At 44.2% G+C, this 23,652-nt stretch overlaps 1 protein-coding gene across 2 annotated transcripts in view; it reads left to right on the top strand.

The window, feature by feature from the left end:
- LOC110521793 (3',5'-cyclic-AMP phosphodiesterase 4B) overlaps nt 1-23,652 on the top strand; it is a 304,641-nt gene that overhangs the window by 258,215 nt on the left and 22,774 nt on the right. For both annotated transcript variants that reach the window (XM_090231987.1, XM_036969410.2), the window contains one exon: nt 21,659-21,771. In XM_090231987.1, coding sequence (XP_090088113.1) covers nt 21,659-21,771 — 113 coding nt within the window. The remainder of the gene's footprint in view (nt 1-21,658; nt 21,772-23,652) is intronic.

The following is a 23,652-nucleotide window of genomic DNA, read 5'->3' as shown; positions in this document are numbered from 1 at the left end:
TTCTTTGCGCAGGCAGTACGCACTTCAATGGTCTCCCTCATTCACAATTTGACAAGCACTTGATATTGCCTCGAATTTTACAGCAGCATCCCAATTGTGAATGCACTCAACAACAACAAAAAATCCATGCCTTTTGCGGCCCAGAGTGCTGTGCTGTGCCCTTCTCCCTGAGTGTGCTGCGCAATCCGAAGTGATCGGGTCTTTCTCACAGGCTACAAGTGAAGACGGACACATCGGGGACGCAACTGCGTGCGTCCTAATCCAATTCCGAGGTGCATATTGAAGACATTTACTTTTCGTCAGCCAACAAGATGAGTAGGCCTAACGAACAGCAAAAACACTAGCCTATGTCGATCTACTATCCCCTGTAGTACAAAAATCGACCTGTTCTGTGCTAGACACTCTGGGACAGTTGAGGGATGTGATAGATCCTAAATGAATACAACCACGAGCATCAAAACATAATTTTACATGCAATGTCATTCAGATGACCATCCTACCCATGCTAGATTACGGAGACATAGTTTATAGATCGGCAGGTAAGGGTGCTCTCGAGCGGCTAGATGTTCTTTACCATTCGGCCATCAGATTTGCCACCAATGCTCCTTATAGGACACATCACTGCACTCTATACTCCTCTGTAAACTGGTCTTCTCTGTATACCTGTCGCAAGACCCACTGGTTGATGCTTATTTATAAAAACCCTCTTAGGCCTCACTCCCCCTATCTTAGATATCTAATGCAGCCCTCATCTTCCACATATGACACCCGTTCTGCCAGTCACATTCTGGTCCCCAAAGCACACACATCCCTGGGTCGCTCCTCTTTTCAGTTTGCGGCAGCTAGAGACTAAAACGAGCTGCAACAAACACTCAAACTGGATAGTTTTATCTCAATCTCTTCATTCAAACACTCTGAGTGACAGTTGTGGCTGCTTTGCGTGATGTATTGTTGTCTCAACCTTCTTGCCCTTTGCGCTGTTGTCTGTGCCCAATAATGTTTGTACCATGTTTTGTGCTGCTACATGTTGTGTTGTGTTGCTACCATGTTGTTGTCATGTTGTGTTGCTACTGTGCAGTGTTGTCATGTCTTGCTGCCTTGCTATGTTGTTGTCTCTCTTGTCGTGATGTGTGTTTTGTCCTATATTTATATTTTATTTAAAAAATATTTTACATTTTGTGTCAGGATTCTTGGCTATGCCTTGAAGATGTACAATAAAGAGTCTCATTTGTTTGTGTCATTTTTATGGACATTTAAACAAAAAAAAAAATCACATTTATTTAACCAGGTAAGCTAGTTGAGAACAAGTTCTCATTTGCAACTGCGACCTGGCCAAGATAAAGCGTAGCAATTCGACACATACAACAACACAGAGTTACACATGGAATAAACAAAACATACAGTCAATAATACAGTAGAACAAAAGAAAACAAAAGTCTATATACATTGTGTGCAAATGAGGTAAGATAAGGAAATAAATAGGCCATGGTGGCGAAGTAATTACAATATAGCAATTAAACACTGGAACGGTAGATGTGCAGGTAGAGATACTGGGGTGCAAAGGAGCAAAATAAATAAATACCAGAATGGGGTTGAGGTAGGTAGATAGATGGGCTGTTTACAGATAGACTAAGTACAGGTGCAGTGATCTGTAAAATGCTCTGACAGCTGGTGCTTAAAGCTAGTGAGGGAGATGTGAGTCTCCAGCTTCAGAGATTTTTGCAATTCGTTCCAGTCATGGGCAGCAGAGAACTGTAAGGAAAGACGACCAAAGGAGGAATTGGCTTTGGGCGTGACCAGTGAGATATACCTGCTGGATCGCGTGCTACGAGTGGGTGCTGCTATGGGGACCAGTGAGCTGAGATAAGGCGGGGCTTTACCTAGCAGAGACTTGTAGATAAACTGTACCCACTGGGTTTGGCGACAAGTATGAAGCGAGGGCCAACCAACGAGAGCGTACAGGTCGCAATGGTGGGTAGTGTATGGGGCTTTGGTGACAAAACGGATGGCAGATAGACTGCATCCAGTTTGTTGAGTAGAATGTTGGACGCTATTTTATAGATGACATCACCGAAGTCGAGGATTGGTAGGATGGTCAGTTTTACGAGGGTATGTTTGGCAGCATGAGTGAAGGATGCTTCGTTGCGATATAGGAAGCCGATTCTAGATTTAATTTTGGATTGGAATGTTTTCCCAGATCACTCACACAAATAGTCATTGACACTGGTATATACACTGAGTGCACAAAACATTAAGAACACCTACCTAATTCGTCGGGGCATGGACTCTACAGGGTGTCGAAAGCGTTCCACAGGGATGCTGGCCCATGAAGACTCCAATGCTTCTCACAGTTGTCAAGTTGGCTGGATGTTCTTTGGGTGTTGGACCATCCTTGATACACACGAGAAACTGTTGAGCGTTAAAAACCCAGCGGCGTTGCAGTTCTTGACATAAACTGATGCGCCTGGCACCTACTACCGTCCCCCGTTCAAAGGCACTTAAGTCTTTTGTCTTGCCCGTTCACCCTCTGAATGGCAGACATACAATCCATGTCTCAATTGTGTCAAGATGAAAAATCAGGCCTGGAGGTGTGGTACTGTATTGGCACTGGATGTATGCTAGATGTCTGTAGGACCTAGATGGACATCCAGCACCTAACCCAGAGTTTTGTCACAGTCACATCACTCACTGTTGATGTTATTAATGGGACCTCTGTTTTGTCTGCGGTATCATTCAAACACCTCTGCTAGTCCGTGACTGTGACTGTCAGTGACTGCTTCCGAAATGGCTGCTGTTTTTCTTCCCCCACACTGTTTATTGACCTATGGTTTGTTTTCTCATCGCTGAGAGAGGATGTGCTTTTTTTTCTCTTTCTTCCTGCGTTGAACTGAGATGCCCTCTCTCTCTGACTCTCTCAGGCATGTGGGTACTAGGCCTGAGGTCATAGCTACCCTCAGAGTTAGTTTCAGTGTCTGCATTCACAGACACACCTCTCCCTCACAACCTTCACCCCACTGTGTTTACGTAGAGCTTCTGCAGGGATCCTGGATAACCATTTATGTGCTGGAAAACCAGCAAACATTAGCTCTAGGATAAAATTGATTAGAGGGATTTCAGAAACCAAAATGGGACACCCTCAAAATACATTTTAGTTTACATGGCGCTACGGTAATGTGTGTTTCATTTTTTATAAGCATTAGTAAAACCTTGATATCCCTCTTTGTAGACTGGCAGCCATCTATGAAGCTCAAGTAAGGCCCGTTTCATACCCCAATGTTGATCCTCACTACCCACCTTTCTGAGTGAATGGCACTACCCTGTCATGCCAGGCCAGGCTTGGCCAGGCTTGGTCAATCTTGGCCACCACACATGCCTTGCTGCCACTATGAGACAATGTTGTGACAATGTTGTACTAGCCCTAACATCACATTAGTTCCACTCACCTGATTTAGAGAGGTTGGGTTAAATGCGGAAGACACATTTCAGTTGAGTGCATTCAGTTGTACAACTGTGACTTCCTTTCATGTTCCAACCAAACCCAGGCTGCCGAGGCAACCACCCAGACTGTCCAAACATTACCATCTCCATGATATGTCAGTGTCACGCCTAAAGAAATCCCCTGGAAACATGACCAGTGGAACTGTTAGTTAGTGGAACTGTTATGTGTGCAGCAGAAAGGCACAGAGCTGACCTCTGTTGTCCCTGTATGTTTAACTGTCCCTCTCTGCTCTGACCGCCCTGTACCAACAACACTACAGTACCTCCCTCTTCTTCCATTGTATACTGTGTACTCCCCTGGATACTGCCACAAGAGCACGTCGCACTCCTAGTGTGTGTTCAAATGTGCGTGTGTGTGTGTGTGCGTCCCTGTACGTTCAAGCATGTTTATGTGTGTGTGTGTATGTCTGTGCGTGTACAGATGTAGGATCTTAATTTGAGCCCGTTTTCTACAGAAGGAAAAAGAGTCCTGCAGCAACAGAGATTGTGAACGATTATGTGGATTATAATTAATGGATATTTTTGTCTCGGTTTTTTCGTAAGGGAAAATCAAGTCTAAAATGTCAAAGTGGAAATAACACACTTCAGAAGACGTCAAATACATGACAGGTTTTAAATGCACTGCATTGCAGGACAGGACTCCTGTAAGTGGGGGATCAAATGAAGATCCTACATCTATGCGTTCGAGCGTGGGTATATGTGTGTGTATGTGACAGCTGCGTCGGTGTGTGTTTCTCCCTGACTGATGTCCTGTGGTGTTTACTCCAAGCCGAGGTGCGGAATACCACAGCTTGCTCCTAAACCCCAGCGCCGGCCCTCTGCCCTGCCATCCACTGGCCTCCATCTTTGATCCACACTCTGGTTATTTGCTCAAACTTTTGGAGACCGTATGACATCACAAATAATATTTTTCTTGGTATCCAACTGGAGTGTACTGTTAGGAAGAGTCATGATTCAAATCAAGCTAATGGACAAGTGTGTGTGTGTGTGTGTGTGTGTGTGTGTGTGTGTGTGTGTGTGTGTGTGTATGCGTGTCGCATTGGCCAAACAAGTACATAACAGTCCTTTTTCACTCTTGGGAACAGGCCCTAAAAAGCCTAGTTAAAAAAGAGGTTGTGTGAAGTGAGGTTGTGTGAAGGTTAGGACAAGACCCTTTGGATATTTGCGAATGTAAGCAACCATACTGTACATCCAGCACAGTTTAGATAATGTTTCTGTTAGTATCAGCTATTTCATATCTCCACCTGGCACGGCCAGAATAGAACTGGCCACCCCTCAGAGCCTGGTTCTTCTCTAGGTTTCTTCCTAGGTTCCTGCCTTTCTAGGGAGTTTTTCCTAGCCACCGTACTTCTACATCTGCATCACTTGCTGTTTGGGGTTTTAGGCTGAGTTTCTGTATAGCACTTTGTGGCATCTGCTGATGTAAAAAGGACTTTATAAATACATTTGATTGATTGATATTACCTTCATCTAGGGCTGGGCGATATGGCAAATCAATTATCACGATATCTATATATTTTTTTAATCGATAACGATAATAATCACGAAATTAATCAAATAATGTTTAAAAGGTGCATATCTGCTTCAGACTCAACAATGCCTAATGCCTGAAAAAAACGTAGCCTAGTGGTTAGAGCGTTGGACCAGTAACCGAAAGGTTGCTAGATCGAATCCCTGAGTTCCCCTGAATTCCCCTGAATTAGGCAGTTAACCCACTGTTCCCTGATATGCCATCATTGTAAGTAAGAATTTGTTCTTAAATGACTTGCCTAGTTAAATAAAGGTTACATTTTTTTATTATTATGTGAGTTACACATCAAATTATACTTTAAGGAACATTTTCCATGTTTACGGCCAGGGAGCAGGTACCTGGGGTCAATTCAATTGATAAGCCTCTTGAAACCTTCCTTTTCGACTGTGCTAATTGGTAGCATGTCCTTAGCAATGCAATGCATAATATCATTTGTGATGTCTTTTGTCTTTTCAATGTTTGCTTGTAGGGCATAAACGCTGTCAGTGTTGACTGCTTCAGGCAAACATCCCCAGATTGGCTGGTGCTTGAGGGGCGTTTATAAATACCGTGGCGCAAACTCAAACCTCCTGCATGTTCTCCAAAGAGTGATTTTGCTTCAGATGTTGAAAAAAGGTTTGCCGTACTACTAGACTTCGTAACCACCTGTCTACGGCACAATTTGCACCGAACATTGCTCTGCTCTTTGTCGGACTTCAAAAAGCCAAACCACTTCCAAATTACTGAAACAGTTGAACCCTTTTTATCAATCATTTCTTTGTTGGAAGCTGCTCCTTCTCCATGGTTATCACTGCCACTGTTCTCGCCTACATCACTCATTTTTTTGTGGTTAATAGTGGCTACTCCATCACTCGAGGTGCTAAGTGGGTTTTAGTGGGCATATACCTCTCCACGTTCATATTGTCACTTCTCACGTTCCTGCTGCGTCAGAGGTGAAATGGACTGCTGGACCTAATTATTCTATATCGACATTAGCGAAAATGAATCTAAAGTTTTTTATATCGTTATTGAGGGAAGTAATTACCTCCGATAATTATTGATATTGATTTATCGCCCAGCCCTACCTTCATCTATTTTCTGTTCGTCCTCTTATGGAGGTTATCTGAATATCTTCCGAATCAAAACTATTATTTGTGTCACACACTTTAGAAACTGTTTTAGGCTGCATGGATCTTTTCAAAAACGTTCTCTCTGGATGGTGATGGAGAGAGCCCACTGAACGGCCAAGGAAAACCAGCAGAACATCTGAATTTGGTTTCGTCAATAAGCGACGGCAGTCCATTTGTTATGACATTAAAGCACTGGCGTAGCTCACCCTGTACGTACCCACCTGACAGTCCAGAATATTGCATAACGCTTTCTTTGAAAGTCTTTTCTCCTCTGAACTCTGCGTTCGTTCGCTTGCCTCGTCCTGGTTGTGCCAAGGATACACAGCCTGTACTGGCCTCTTAGACAGAAAACACCTGTGTTCTGCATCACATCTTCAATCCGTTGTGTGTGTGTGCGTGCGTGCGTGCGTACGTGCCTACGTGTGAGTGTGTCGAGCAAGTGCGTGCCTGCGCACACGTGTGTGTGCGTGTGAAGTAGATTGGGTAACAGGTGAACTCTTTAACACCATCATGTGCATAACGTCGAACAGGATTCCTGAACAATTCTATCTGATCAGGACAGGAGACATGCCAGTTTTTTTCCAGTTGTTACTGTTGTTTTCTATGTAGCTGTTCTGTACTTTCTATACGTTTACAATTCATCTCACATGTTGGTTGGCTGGTTTTGATGTAAGTCAGTCTCATAAAACATACCCCCCCTGAAACTAGCTGGACTGATGACATCAGATACCTACTCGTCTTGTATAGTGTTAATCCCTTAGCTAATGCAGCATCCAGGTCATATAGCCCCCCCCCCCCCCCCCCCCCAGCCTTCTCTCACTCCCTCTATGCTGAGTGTCGGGTATCAGTCAGGCGCTGGCCTGGCCTGTAGAGTTCTGTTCAGAGGCCTTTGCAGTGCAGCGTTTATATTTTGCTTCTTACCACTACCCTCTTACCCCGTTAACCTTTGGTCCTCCATGTCTCCAGTGTCACAAACAAGCCCCAACATGAGCCCTCCAGTCAGGGGTGGGTCGACTGGTCAGGCAGTGTGTCTGCACTCTTCTCTCCTCACAGAAGGGCTATCTTTACCCACTAGCCTGCCTGGAACAGATATGGCATGACATTACTGTAGCTCTGACCTCAGACAGGGCTGGTTTACACTGTGGTCTTCTCTTGGAAGGGCTGGTAAACTGTCTCACTGCCTTGGAATCAGGAGGAGAGATCTAGAATGAGGACTTTGCCCGCTGCATCAGACAGTGGTATTAGTGTGACTGTGGGTACATGTGTTCTTAACAACCACAGAGTGTCACAGCAGTTCCTCAGAACATCAGAGGAAAAAGTGTGTGTGACTCCGTGATGTGACAATAAACACACACACACACGGTGGACATATTGTGCATTCGGAAAAGTATTCAGACCCCTTGACTTTTTCCACATTTTGTTACGTTACAGCCTTTTTGTAAAATGTATGCATTTTTTTTCTTATCAATATACATACAATACCCCATAATGACAAAGTGAAAACATTTTTTTTTGCAAATGAAAAAAAAATAAAAAAAGACCCTTTGCTATTAAACTCAAAATTTAGCTCAGGTGCATCCTGTTTCCGACCTGATTGGAGACCACCTGTGGTAAATTCAATTGACTGGACCTGATTTGGAAGGTCTATATAAGGTCCCACAGTTGACAGTGCATGTCAGAGCAAAAACCAAGCCATGAGGTCAAAGGAATTGTTCGTAGAGCTCCGAGACAGGATTGTGTCAAGGCACAGATCTGGGGAAGGGTACCAATACATTTCTGCAGCATTGAAGTTCCCCAAGAACACAGTGGCCTCTATCATTCTTAAATGGAAGAAGTTTTGAACCACTAAGACTCTTCCTAGAGTTGACCAACCTTCCAACAGGACAATCACCGGAAGCACACAGACAAGACAATGCAGGAGTAGCATCGGGACAAGTCTCTGAATGTCCTTGAGTGGCCCAGCCAGAGCCCGGACTTGAATCCGATCTAACATCTCTGGAGAGACCTGAAAAGAGCTGTGCAGTGACACTCCCCATTCAAACTGACAGAGCTTGAGAGGATCTGCAGAGAAGAATGGGAGAAACTCCCCAAATACAGGTATGCTAAGCATGGGGTGGCAGGTAGCCTAGTGGTTAGATTGTTGGACTAGTAACCAGAAGGATCGAATCCCCGAGCTGATTAGGTAAAAATCTGTCATCCTGCCCCTGAACAAGGCAGTTAACCCACTGTTCCTAGGCAGTCATTGAAAATAAGAATTTGTTCTTAACTGACTTGCCTAGTTAAATAAATGTAAAAAATTTAGCGTCATACCCAAGAAGACTTGAGGCTGTAGTTGCTGCCAAAGGTGTTTCAACTGAGTAAAGGGTCTGAATACTTATGTAAATGTCACGACTTCTACCGAAGTCGTTGCCTGTCCTTGTTCGGGCGGTGCTCGGCGTTCGACGTCACCGGTCTTCTAGCCATCATTGATCCTTTTTTCATTTTCCATTGGTTTTGTCTTGTCTTCCCACACACCTGTTTTCAATCCCATTCATTACCTGTTGTGTATTTAACCCTCTGTTTCCCCTCATGTCTTTGTCAGAGATTGTTTTATTGTCAGTGTAGTGTGATTGTTGTATAGGTGCGCGTCGGGTCCTCGTACCCATGTTTGTATGTTCATGTACATTTAGTGTTATGGAGCATACTCCGTGGACTTTATTAAAAGACTCCATGTTTCACTCCATTTGACTCTCCTGCGCCTGACTTCCCTGCCACCTATTACACCTACGCTTGACAGTAAATGTGATACTTCAGGTTTTTGCAAACATTTCTCAACCTGTTTTTGCTTATCATTATCATTGGGTATTTTGTGTAGATTGAGGGGGGAAAAAAACAATTTAATCAATTTCAGAATAAGGCTGTAACGTAACAAAATGTGAAAAATGTCAAGGGGTTTGAATACTTTCTGAATGCACTGTATATTACCATGATGCCTGTTTTTGAGGCCATATGCAGAGGACTGTAATAGACCAATATTTCATTTCAATGCTTTTAATGACATTAAGTCTGTGTGGTCAAGCTGCTCAGAACACACACACAAACACACACACACACACACACGGTTGTCTCATCCAGTCATGTTTGTTCCATGGCATCTACACTTCACCCCGCAAACCATCCATCTCTTACAGTGTTGAATTTGTTTTTTGAGTTGTTGTTGCCAAAGCAAACTGTGTTCTTAAACCACTGTCCAGAAAAACACAGTTGTGTCACCATAAAATGTAACAAAACCACAACTTGACTCCACTACAGTTTTTCATTCAACTCCATATCAGGTTTTGGTGTGTGCCCTGCCCTAGAACAGGTTCTGAAAGCTGGAAGCATGCACCCAGTAAGTATTTGAGTTATGCCATTGACGTCAGCACAGTCATAAAGTAGATGGCTCCCCTTCCCCTCGAGTATTCCCCTGCCAGCAGCAGCCCTGTTCAGCCATAGGTTCCGTCTTATCCCACTGGGCACGGACTTTCAGCATCTAGTTTTTTGATTTACATTTGGTTGAGTTATCAACCAATGTGAATTCAACAACAAAAAAATCAACAACAACAAAAAAAAGGTCACCATGTCATTGGATTTGGGTTAAACGTTAGGCGGAAAAAAATCCTTTACGTTGATCCAATCAGTTTTCCGCATTGATTCAACGTCATCACATTGAATTTCTTTGTTGAAATGACATGGTTTTGAGCAGTGGGAACATTTATCCCAGCACAGATCCATTCAAACCCTCACAGTCAACCAAGCAGCCACACAGACAGATGCTTTTCTTTTGGGAATTTGGGAGAGAATACATAAGCCCCCTTTCTTTTGTAAAGCATAAAAGAGAAATCTCCTTTTTCCGATGTTTGTCAATGGTGTGATAAAGAATGTTTGGCGAGGTTCCTAGTTTTCAGTTCCTCCCTCTCGTTAAAAAAAAAAAGACAATGAATGATGATATACCTTCATGTCATTTTTTTCTGGAACACTAACCAAACATGGGAGTGAACTCATATAACGTGTGTTTTTCCTCCAAATTTCAAAATAAATTCCTCTCAAACTAGCAAGCCTTAAGGAAGTAAGTACCTGTTTTATTTGTTTTGATTGTAACAGTATTTACATTTTATTTAATCAGAATGTCCAATTTACGTAACTAATGTCTTCATGTCAGTGAAGGCAGCTAGGAAATGATTTAAACCAAACTCAACATTTGCTAAACTGATCAAGTCCTAATTGGATCAGGATCAGGAGTTAATATTTTGCATCCACTTTGTGAGTGTCCTTAACTGCCCAGCAACACAAAAGCACACACACAAACGATACACACACACACACACACACCTACACAGGTGACCCCTCGCTGAAGCCTTTTGGTAGAGGTCAGCTGGGTTTGCAGTGATATGGTCCTCAGATGTCTACAGGGACACTGATCCACACTGCGTCACAGATCTGATCTATAAAGGCTTCCAAATGTCCTTCTCACCTTCTCTTCACCCCTTTCCTCATCCCACTCATCATAGCTATGCCCTGCTGGCTCCAAAGGACAACTAACTGAGACTAGGGTTAATCATTAAGGCTTAGCTCACCACTGGGCTTTGTGGAGTTTGACTAAAGCCACACTATCAATGTCTAGCGATCAGACCAATGTCTAACTCACTCTGATGTTTATTGTGTTAATAGAGTTTGGGGTCATCTTTGGAGGCATCTGACAGTCACCCAACATGACTCCTACTGGTCTGGCTTATAACCAACAGATGACACAATCTTCACTATCAAAGGACACACAGAGAGAACTCTGAACAAAGCAGCCCCAGGTCCCTTCTGGCTCTATGACAGTGATGTTACACGAACGTCATGTAGCATTTGGGAAAAAGGACAACAACTGGGTAGAAGTGTGGTAATTGGGTTATGAATCTTTGTGATCCGTGTTAATATGGTGATTTGGAGGGCTTAACTCCAGTCATCGTCTGTCCCACCAGTCACAATGGGCCCTATTGAGGTCTGCCAACTGTCTTCCTATCAGTGTGAAAGTTCACGTCAGGTGAACAGACAAAGCTTGGTCTGTGTGTTTGTCCGTGTGTGTGTGTGCGTGTGCGTTTGATCGCCTCACACAGATGCCTATGCCCCCAGTAAATGATGTCAGCGTTGCGTTTGAGCGGTGAGCATTCACTCCGAAAACTCTCAAGCAACTTCTCACGCAAACCTCACACGTGCTAAACTGTCTATCTTTCCCAGGGTCTTTCTGATTTAGGAGATGGGGGTAAGGTTGAGTGAGCGTGTAAAGAGAGGGGAGTCAAGGTTGGCCAACCATCCTGAGGGCTGAAAGGGGGAGCGACGGAGAGAGAGAGAGAGAGAGATAGAGAGAGGGATGGGGGCATGCATGGTGGGGTGATTTTCTTGATTTGATTACCTGGTTGCATGACCAATTTACAGCGTTCCCTGCTGGTTTCCCTCGGTTGGTCATTCTGTGTCTGAGGTGTTCCCTAGTCATTTCGCCTGGCCTGTTTACAGAAATGTCTGGCGGGCTACAGGGGCCGAGGGGAGGGAGAGAGGGACAGGGAGAGCAGTGTTACAGAACGTCTGGAAACGAATGTACAGAGACAGGGAGCGGCGATCATGGATGCTCACACACACACACACACACACACACAGAGTCTGTTTGAATCAGTCAATGCATTACTGTGTACTGCTTAATTTACTATCAGAACCATTGTGTTATCTATGTCCCTGTTAGTCATATCTGGGCAGAATGGGCTGTAATTAAATTCCTTCAAACTTCAAAAAGTTTCAATTAGTCAACAAGTGTCAATTCTTGCAGTTGAAATAGAACATTTCAGCCATTTAGGAACAATTTGTACTGTTAACAATGAGTTGAAGAAACTCATCTAACTAAACCCAGCAGTAAGGACTTACTCTTAATGCTCTCAAACACACACACACAGACCAAGCTTTGCCTGTTCATCTGACATGAACTTCCACACTGATAGAAAGACTGTAAATAATTACTTTTTTTATTGAATGTTTAAAACATACAATATACTTGCAGTGAAGCCGCGAAAGACTGTTGGCAGACCTCAATAGGGCCCATTGTGACTGGTGGGACGGACGATGACTGGAGTTAAGCCCCCAAGTCACCATATTAACACGGATCACAAAGATTCATACCCCAATTACCACACTTCTACCCAGTTGTTGTCGTTTTTCCCAAATGCTACGTGTAACATCACTGTCATAGAGCCAGAAGGGACCTGGGGCTGCTTGGTTCAGAGTTCTCTCTGTGTGTCCTTTGATAGTGAAGATTGTGTCATCTGTTGGTTATAAGCCAGACCAGTAGGAGTCATGTTGGGTGACTGTCAGATGCCCCCAAAGATCACCCCAAACTCTGTTAACACAATAAACATCAGAGTGATATAGACATTGGTCTGATCGCTAGACGTTGATAGTGTGGCTCTAGTCAAACTCCACAGAGCCATGTGGTGAGCTAAGCTTTAATGGTTAACCCTAGTCTCATTTAGTTGTCCTTTGGAGACAGCAGGGCATAGCTATGATGAGTGGGATGAGGACAGTGGCGAGGGATGAGGAAAGGGGTGAAGAGAAGGACGTTTGGAAGCCTTTATTGATCAGATCTGTGACGCAGTGTGGATCAGTGTCCCTGTAGACATCTGAGGACCATATCACTGCATACCCAGCTGACCTCTACCAACAGGCTTCAGCGAGGGGTCATCTATGTAGGTGTGTGTGTGTGCGGTTTGGAGGATTTGGAAATGTGGGCAGAGTGTGTGCACTAAGTCATAACTCATAATCTCATTGATAAATACAATAAACAGAGGTTGTGTCCCAATTCAACGGCTCAGATATGAGACGTATGTGGCAGGGTCTACAGACAATCACAGACCACAAAGGGAAAACCAGCCACGTTGCGGACACCGATGTCTTGCTTCCGGACAAGCTAAACACCTTCTTCGCCCACTTTGAGGATAACACAGTGCCACAGACGCGGCCTGCTACCAAGAACTGTGGGCTCTCCTTCTCTGTGGCCAAAGTGAGTAAGACATTTAAGCGTGTTAACCCTCGCTTACCGCCCCAATAGATCCACAGACGATGCAATCGCCATCGCACTGCACAATGCCCTATCCCATCTGGACTATAGCTCAGTATTCAACACCATAGTACCCTCCAAGCTCATCATTAAGCTTGAGGCCCTGGATCTCAACCCCGCCCTGTGCAACTGGGTCCTGGACTTCCTGACGGGCCGCCCCTAGGTGGTGAAGGTAGGAAACAACACCTCCACTTCGCTGATCCTCAACACGGGGGCGCCACAAGGATGCGTGCTCAGCCCCCTCTTGTACTCCCTGTTCACCCATGACTGTGTGGCCACGCACGACTCCAACTCAATCATCAAGTTTGCAGACGACACAACAGTAGTAGGCTTGATTACCAATGATGACAAGCCAGCCTACAGGGAGCAGGTGAGGGCCCTGGGAGTGTGGTGCCAGGAAAATAACCTCTCACCCAATGTAAACAAAACAAAGGTGCTGATCGTGGACTTCAGGAAACTGCAGAGGGAGCACCGCCCTCTCCACATCGACGGGACCGTAGTGGAGAAGGTGGAAAGCTTCAAGTTCCTCAGCGTACACATCACTGACAAACTGAAATGGTCCACCCACACAGACAGTGTGGTGAAGAAGGCACAATAGCGCCTCTTCAGTCTCAGGAGGCTGAAGATATTTGGCTTGGCACAGAAAACCCTCACAAACCTTTACAGATGCACAAATGAGAGCATCCTGTCGGGCTGTATCACCACCTGGTACGGCAACTGCACCTCCCACAACTGCAGGGCTCTCCAGAGGGTGGTGCGGTCTGCCCAACGCATCACTGGGGCAAACTACCTCCCTTCCATGACACCTACAGCACCCGATGTCACAGGAAGGCCAAAAAGATCATCAAGGACAACAACCACCCGAGCAACTGCCTGTTCACCCCGCTATCATCCAGAAGACAAGGTCAGCATAGGTGCTTCAAAGCTGGGTCCGAGAGGCTGAAAAACAGCTTCAATCTCAAGACCATCAGACTGTTAAATAGCCATCACACTAGCACATATAGAGGCCGCTGCCCTATATACATAGACTTGAAATCACTGGCCACTTTAATAATGGAAAACTAGTCACTTTAATAATGTTTACATATTTTGCATTACTCATCTCATATATATATACTGTATTCCAGCCTATTATAATGTATCTAAGTCTATGCCGCTCTGACATTGCTCGTCCAAATATTTATATATTCTTAATTCCATTCCTTGACTTTAGATTTGTGTGTTGTTGTGAAATTGTTAGACATTACTTGTTAGATATTACTGCACTGATGGAGCTAGAAACACCCGCAATAACATCTGCTTAACACATGTATGTGACCAATACAATTTGATTTGATTTGAAATGGCACCCTATTCCCTATGCAGTGCACTACTTTTGACCAGAGGCTGATGATCCCTTGTAAAAAGTAGTGCACTAAATAGGGAATAGGGTGCCATGTGGAACACAACCAGAGAGAAGCCAGGCAGGCGCCTTCCCTCTCCTCACATCCAGTCACTAGTCTTTTTCAGGAAGAGTTGCTCAACACCTCACGGTCCTGAAGACTAGCTCTGTTTTATTATGGCTGTTATACATGAAACAGGTCAGATCCCCCTTGGCACAGCTGTGTATCAACCTACGTCACTGTTTGTGTGGGCTTTTGATGTGGGTATGTAGAACATCAGATCCATCGTAAACAGTATCCTTATTTGCAGACGATATGGTGCTGCAGAGAAAGTGCTGTTGCAGTACTAATGAGAAAAACAGAGTTCCTCAGAGCAGTGGTAGGATCTCTCTGGTGGGAATAGAGAGAGAAAGATGCCGGAAGAGTTCAACAGATTGATAAAGAATAGAATGCAAGTGTGTGTGTGTGTGTGTGTGCGTGTGTGAGTGCATGTGTGTGTGTGCGCGCGCATGCGTGCCTGTGCTCGTGTGTGTGAGAGAGAGAGAGAGAGAGAGAGAGAGAGAGAGAGAGAGAGAGAGAGAGAGAGAGAGAGAGAGAGAGAGAGAGAGAGAGAGAGAGAGAGAGAGAGAGAGAGAGAGAGAGAGAGAGAGAGAGAGAGAGAGAGAGAGAGAGAGAGAGAGAGAGAGAGAGAGAGAGAGAGAAAGAAATGGGCCCTGGAGGACCAGTGTCCTGTTCCTGTCTCTCTCCTCAGGGAGTATAGGGGGTTTCTAACAAATGTGACCACAACATCCATCCTGTGTGTTGTAGGCCTAGGTTGTCAGTGATGTGAAAGCTGGACGTTAGTGATGTGACGCTTCAGTAGTTTTAATGGTTCATAGTGAAACTGAGCCAGCCCCCTGCCCCCTCACCTCCCATCCTCGACAGGAAACTGAGTGAGGAGTGTCTCAATCACAGCTGTCACACACAAACCATAGCCCAACTCCATGCATCTGACACACACTTGTTCTGAAACGACCTGACAGAAAGTACAGTGCCTTCAGAAGGTGCAGTGCCTTCAGAAGGTGCAGTGCCTTCAGAAGGTGCAGTGCCTTCAGAAAGTGCAGTGCCTTCATAAGTACAGTGCCTTCAGAAAGTACAGTGCCTTCAGAAAGTGCAGTGCCTTCAGAACGTGCAGTACCTTCAGAAGTACAGTGCATTCAGAACGTGCAGTGCCTTCAGAAAGTGCAGTGCCTTCAGAAAGTGCAGTGCCTTCAGAACGTGCAGTACCTTCAGAAAGTGCAGTGCCTTCAGAACGTGCAGTGCCTTCAGAAAGTGCAGTGCCTTCAGAACGTGCAGTACCTTCAGAAAGTACAGTGCCTTCAGAAACTACAGTGCCTTCAGAAACTACAGTGCCTTCAGAAGTACAGTGCCTTCAGAAAGTGCAGTGCCTTCAGAACGTGCAGTGCCTTCAGAAAGTGCAGTGCCTTCAGAAAGTGCAGTGCCTTCAGAAAGTGCAGTGCCTTCAGAAAGTGTTCACACCCCTTGACTTTTTCCACATTTTGCTGTTGGATTAAAAAATATAAAAAACTCACCTCCCATCTACACACAATACCCTATAATGACAAAGTGATAACAGGTTTGTATAAATCTTTGCTAAATTATTTTAAATGAAATATAGAAATATCTCATTTACATAAGTACTCACACCCCGGAGTCAATACATGTTAGAAACACCTTTGGCAGTGATTACAGCTGTGAGTCTGGGTAAGTCTCTAAGAGCTTTGCACACCTAGATTTTACAATATTTGCATGATATTAGTTTATTTTTATTTTCAAACTCTGTCAAGTTGGTTGCCAAGTCTTGCCATAGATTTTCAAGCCAATTTACTGTAAGTCAAAAATGTAACTACTGTAGGACACTTAGGAACATTCAGTGAACATTCAGTGTCGTGATGGTAAGCAACTTAGTTAGGAAGGACGCCTGTATCTTTTAGTAACTGGGTGTGTTGATACATCATCCAAAGTGTAATAAATAATTTCATCGTGCTCAAAGGGATATTCAATAGTCACCCTTCTTTGCAGGGCATTGGAAACCCTCCCTGGTTTTCATGGTTGAGACTGTGTTTGAAATTCACTGCTAGACTGAGGGACCTTACAGATAATTGTATGTGTGGGGTACAGAGATGAGGTTGTCATTCAAAAATCATGTTAAACACTATTATTGCACACAGAGGGAGTCCATGCAACTTATTGTGTGACTTGTTAAGCCCACTTTGACTCCTGAACATATTTAGGCTTGCCATAACAAAGGGGTTGAATACCTATTGACTAAAGACATTTCAGCTTTTCATTTTTAATTAATTTGTAAAAATTTCCAAAAACATAATTCCACTTTGACATTATGGGCTATTTATTTTGTGTAAGCCAATGACACAACCTCAATTTAATATATATTTTTAAATCAGGCTGTAACCAGCGGTGAAAGTATATAGATCTAATTTCTTACTGGTACAGGCACCGAAGTGCGCCCACACATTTTTTTTTTAATACTATGAAAATGACAGGGTAGCCTACTCTGCCGACACCGACATAAAAACGATGTTGTCTGATCCGTATAATCGGCCAACGAAAAGGGGAGACACAAATACAATATGACGTCCATCTAACCTGGATGAGGAAATGATTGTCCAAAAACAAACAGAATTGGCACTGACCGAATGATAAAGACAGTGAATATGCACGCTCTGGGATATGGCCCATTGTTTTTCACTGACAGTCGCAACATAACAATCATCTATTTGGTATTTGCAGCGCACGCTGCCCAAATTGCGGGCCCTTCCGACTGTTGGCTATGCGATTTAAAATAATCTACCGCTAATGATCCTCTGTGGCCAAATCATGCTTTCTGGTGTAGTAACCTATTTTGAATTATTTGTATTTATTTCTGTATAGACAGGAGTAAGCTAATTAGGCTATATCCTTTTGGAAATTCTATTTACTTTAGGGAAAGTATAGCTTCCTCTAGCCTTATGGACATGCCACCTATGCCTTTTAACGCAGCGCATCATGATGTTTTCATCTGATTGTCAAACAATCACGTAACAAAGGCGCTCCAGCAGGCTACATTCGTTCACTCACAAAATAATTTAAGCATCCAAACACCAACAGTGCACTGTGCAACCACAATTTGATGAATCGAAAGAGACATCAGTTACAAACACCGAAGTGTAGTGTAATGAACTGCTGCTAGTGTCATTAAGCTTACACTTGTAGCCTGATCTGAGGCATCCACTGTTGTCCACTCGCGCCTCAGTCTTGTCCACTCATCTCCGCCTTGTCCTTGAGCGTCTCTCATCTCCGCCTTGACAAGATGTAAGTGTTCCCCTCAAACCATAACGCAATTTGGAGCATACAACACCCGGTTTTCAGTCCATTCGTTCATTTTTTTTCATGCGGCTGACATGCAGCAATGTTAAATGATGGTGTAATAGCCTATCGTTTTTGGACATGTATTCATTGTGATAGGCTCACGTTTTACCGGTACGGCATACCAGACCTTACCACTTTACTTTCACCCCAGTCTGTAACACAACAAAATGTGGAAGAAGTCAAAGGGTCTGAATATACACACACACACACACACACACAGAGAGAGAGAGAGATTCTGGGAGAACAGGAAATGTGGCTAGAAGTTCCATTTTGAGAATGATGAGAGAGGAAAGGTGAGCGCCAGAGATCTTTCCTCGCTCACCTGACGTAGTTTCCTTACCGACATCTAGATCTATTCTCTCTGTCTGCTTGGATGTTCAACTGCTTGTTAGGACGAGGTTTTATGTTTGCACTCAAGTTTTTGTGCCTAAGTGTGTACAGTATTTGAGTCTTAATCAACTGTTGGTGAGTGTGTGTCACTGTATGTATACTACCGTTCAAAAGTTTGGGGTCACTTAAAAATGTCCTTGTTTTTGAAAGAAAAGCAAATTTTCTGTCCATTAAAATAACATCAAATTGATCAGAAATACAGTGTAGACATTGTCAATGTTGTAAATTACTATTGTAGCTGGAAACGGCTGATTTTTTACGGAAAATCTACTTAGGCGTAAAGAGGCCCATTATCAACCATCATTCCTGTGTTCCAATGGAACGTTGTGTTAGCTAATCCAAGTTTATCATTTTAAAAGGCTAATTGATCATTAGAAAACCCTTTTGCAATTATGTTAGCACAGCTGAAAACTGTTGTTCTGATTAAAGATTCAATAAAACTGGCCTTCTTTTGAATAGTTGAGTATCTGGAGCATCAGCATTTGTGGGTTCGATTACAGGCTCAAAATGGCCAGAAACAAATAACTTTCTTCTGAAACTCGTCAGTCTATTCTTGTTCTGAGAAGTGAAGGCTATTCCATGCGAGAAATTTCCAAGAAACTGAAGAGCTCGTAAAACAATGTGCACTTCTCCCTTCACAGAACAGTACAAACTGTCCCTAACCAGAATAGAAAGAGGAGTGGGAGGCCCCGGTGCACAACTGAGCAAGAGGACAAGTACATTAGAGTGTCTGGTTTGAGAAACAGACGTCTCACAAGTCCTCAACTGTCAGCTTCATTAAATAGCACCCGCAAAACACCAGTCTCATTGTCAACAGTGAAGAGGCGACTCCGGGATGCTGGCCTTCTGGCTACTATTTTTTTAAATCTATTTTGATTTGTTTAACACTTTTTGGGGGACTACATGATTCCATATGTCTTATTTCATAGCGTTGATGTCTTAACTATTATTATACAATGTAGAAAATTGTAAAAAAGAAAGAAAGAAAAACCCTTGAATGAGTAGATGTGTCCAAACTTACAGACTGGTACTGTGAATGTGTGTGTGTGTGTGTGTGTGTGTGTGTGTGTGCGTGTATGAGTTGGTTCTGCGAGTGTGTGTGTTTCCTGGCTGTAGGCCCCTGCAGGCCAGATGTGTCTGGGATTGTGATCAGAGTGTTCCTTGTGACTGTGTGAGAGAGTGTGTGAGGAGGAGAGGTGGTGAAAACCCCCAACTCTTACGTGTATGTGGTAAGTTAGACTTACTGGGCCTTTTCACAGCTGCCTCCCTAGCCCAGACCCACTGATGTCAGACCAGACCAGCCTATAGGCTGTGCCAGCTCATCCCTAGCCCAGACTAGACCAGCCAGTCAGGGAAAGGATTTTATAGCGCTCAAAAACATCACACTAATCTCAGTGGAGGGAAAATACCACCAAACTCTCACGGAACTGTCCAATTTACCTTATGGAATATGGAACGCCAAATCAAAATGTCGCCCATGTGACTGCAAAACAACTCAAATGTTGTTTTATCAGTATAGCAACACACGTAACTGTACTTGAGTCACCGACGTCACCGTTTGTAGTTACACAAGGGAAAGCAACGAATCAAATCTCGTCAGTTATAGAAGGGACTTTGGATACACGTCAGGCTTTATTGTTTGTGTTATTGATGTGTGTTAAGCTCCTGTGTGTACTTTCATAGCTCACCTTTTGACCCAGTTGTCGGCTTTCTGGTGAGCTCATTTACAGTAAGCATGTTTACAAGTGATCAAATCTCTGTGTATATTTGTGCCATTCTATCCCATCATGGCTTCCCCACAACAGATGAACTCACTGATTGAGGCTGACCTGGCCTGACCTTGGTTTGCGGCCAAAACGGGGTCTTATATAAGGCAAGGAAGTGGGACTGGGTGGAGATGCAGATTTGGGGGACTGACCACTACTGTACAAAGTCATATCCACAGCCACATTACGTATGCTAACGTCTTACGTGGACAAGACACTGTAGCCTGTATACACACTGCAAGCTAGACAGACCCATGAGATAAAAATAGTGACATCTAATATAGTGGCATCTAGTATATTAACATAGTGCATCACGTGTATTGAGAGCAGTGCTGTGTGGGAGAATAGTGACATACAGTACCAGAGTCCCCCATACTTCTCCAACCTTCCAGTACTCCACTCCAGGGTTTACCCCAGCCAAGCCTCCAGCCTTACAGAGGAAAGGATTGATTGAGTTTGCAAACAGCCGGCGGCCTCAGTCTCTCTCGTCTCCTCTCTCTGCAGCAGGCCGGGAGAATGCTATAATGCCCCTGTATCTCTCATGTTTTGGTGAGCAAACATTCGCTCCACTTTGAAGGCTGGGAGATCAGAGCGGGGGTAACATTCTACGCGGCCACGCTAAGGTCGGCACTACCGCGGGTCTGCTGCAGTGCGCTATGTTGTGCCGCGGCAGCTAGGAGACCCAGAACACACAGTCGAACCACACAGTCGAGCACTGAGCACAAGGCTACCCTGTGTGTGTCTGAGAGAGGGCAACACATCACCCTCCCCCCACCACCCCAGCTCACCCCAACACCCCCTCCTCTCCTCCTCTCTGGCCCAATGTCTCCCAGCACTGACTGTGTCTAACTTGGAGACTCCCTGAATTAATCCGTGGTTCTGCTTTTACGAACGTGTGGCGCTCTATATAAAGTGTTTGACGTTTCTGCTGTATTTGTATCTGTTATGCGGAGATGTATCACATGTCCTTTGGTGTGCAAAGTGCGAGATTGTTTATGATGGGACCGAGTATGAGTCTGGAGGTGTCTGTTCTCCTGAGAGGGGTCCGGTTTCCTGCTCTAAAATATGGTTTATGTAAATGAGTTGGGGGGGGGGGGGGGGACTGTGCAGTGCATCTGAGCGAAAGAAGCAGAAAGAAACAAACAACCTCAGTCAGCCAGTCAGCCAGTGAGCGAGCCAGTAACAGAGTTTGAGAGAGAGAGAGAGAGTGCAGCTACTGTGGCGTCCCACTCTGCTCTCTCTAGAGTTCACCACTAGCTGTTAGCGCTAGCCTTTTGGCCATTAGTTGTTAGCCTCAGTGTTAGCCTTGCTCATGATGAAAGAGCATTGTGGCCGTGTGCCCCCTCTGCCTCTGCCACCACCGGGCCCGGCCGCCACGCAGCAGCCGCCCTGCCAGCCTCTCTCACCTCGCCCTTCCCCTCCATACCCTGCTGACTACTGCCCTATGTCTGTGTGCCTGTTGACAGATGAGTCGTACCAGAAGCTGGCCATGGAGACCATGGAGGAGCTGGACTGGTGCCTGGACCAGCTGGAGACCATCCAGACCTACCGCTCCGTCAGTGACATGGCCTCCAATAAGGTAAGACTCAAACTCCCTGTATAAACGATACACAGCCGCTGTACCTCTGCCCTTCAAGTCAACAGCCACTGCTAAGCTGGTTTTGAAGAGCAGCCGTCTGTGAATCTGTATGTGCTGCAAAATAGTTAGTTTGCAAGGGCACCCCTGCACCTTACAAGAGCATTTTGAGGGACATCTTCCTTTTGAAACACCCTGTAGACCTACAGTATATAAACCTTCAAGCTTGCTTTCAACCGCTGTTGCATTGGCTTGAAGGAGCTGGCAACTAGATACGGTATATAATGTACGTTCAGGATCCTAAATCAAACAGTGGATTTAGATTGTGACTTGTTTTGTTTTTCCCCCCGTTGGAACCACGAACGGGAAATGAAGTTGCTGGGTGGTTTTGAAAGTGTATTGCTATTTCTTGACAACAGTGCCAGCCAGGGGGGATAGGTCAGCGGTGTGCTTCTACAATACGTACGAGTACCCTGCATGGTCCCTTTCATGCTTGTGTTTTTACAGTATGTGCTTGTGAATAGTGGACAGTAGGTGCTATGGGCTTGCAGGTCTCTTCATGTCTGTAGTGGCCTTGGGTCTGCAGTTCACCATGTGATATTATGTAGTCTTTTTTGCTAAAGGACAAGTTGTGTACGCAGCCTTACAAAAGAAAACACGCCAAATGTCAGGTGAAACCATATTGTCACGTTTTTAAATACAGTGTTTACATGTTAACACCACTTTTTCACGTGAGAAGAAAAACCATGTTTTCACCTCAGTTGCACATGTGAAATGTGCTGTTTCACATTTGAAAATCGATCACGTGAAAATCTCATTTGCAGTTTCACATGTCAGAGAACTTCACATGTGAAAATCTCCCTTTCGCATGTGGAGTTGCACTTTCACAGGTAATAAACAAACACGTGTAAAAATCACATTTGCAGTGTCACATGTAAGAGAACTTCACATGTGAAAATCTCACGTTCACATGTGGAATTGCAAGTTCACATGTGGTGGTGAAATGTTGTTCTTCTCACGTGTGAAAGAGGTTAACACGTATCAGTAGTAATGTTTCCACGTGTGGAAGTGCAAATTCTGCAATGCCATTCTGTGAAAAGGTAACTTAGCCAAACAGAGTAGAATTATTCAAGTGTGTTAAAAATAATGATTTTAAAATTGTATTTCTGAGCCGTCCGTTCGGGCTGTAACTGCTGCAGGCACACGCCTCTCTTCTTCATATGTCGGTCAGTGAATGTTGGAGGAAGCCCAGAGAAAAGAACAGGGTAGCTAGCGCTCCGTGTCTCCTTATTGATCCTTTTTAACATGTTAAAAATGAGCGCTGTCAGTTAGTTTGGTGCACCTTTTTTTATCACATTTGTCTGGAAGCTTTCAAAATACACTGAAAACGTCCAAAATACCACATTCTTTATCAAAACAACAATGCGACGTCAAAAGAAGTTGACTTTTTTTTGTTAAAAAAAGAGTGCTTATCAATTGACCCGATTTTGCTAACCGTTTACTTTGGACAAAATCAAAACGGCAATATTCTTGTCGTGCTTTTTGTATAAAATATCTTAAATTACAGCTCAATTTGAGACAATTATGAATTTGCGATTAATCACAGCAAATCTTGCGATTAAACCCGATTACATTTTGAATCGTTTGACAGCCCTAGTTGACATTACTTGTTCACACATTCACTTGTTCATGCTTTTTTTTTTTTTTTTCAAGGGCATACAGTAATGTGACAACTGTAACACCAAAGCTCTGTGCATGTTTTAGTGATAGTTCTGTGCGGTGGAAGAAGATAAGTGGACATTGAAAGTATAGAGGCGAGAGGCTGTAAAAGTTGTTTCCAGACTGTCCTTTGATTGTTACATGCTCATGTGCAAATCAGCTGCA

Source organism: Oncorhynchus mykiss, chromosome 4 (genome assembly GCF_057628025.1).
Source record: "Oncorhynchus mykiss isolate SJ-2025 chromosome 4, ASM5762802v1, whole genome shotgun sequence".
Classification (NCBI taxonomy): Eukaryota; Metazoa; Chordata; class Actinopteri; order Salmoniformes; family Salmonidae; genus Oncorhynchus; species Oncorhynchus mykiss.
This window is presented reverse-complemented; position numbering and strand designations above follow the sequence as displayed.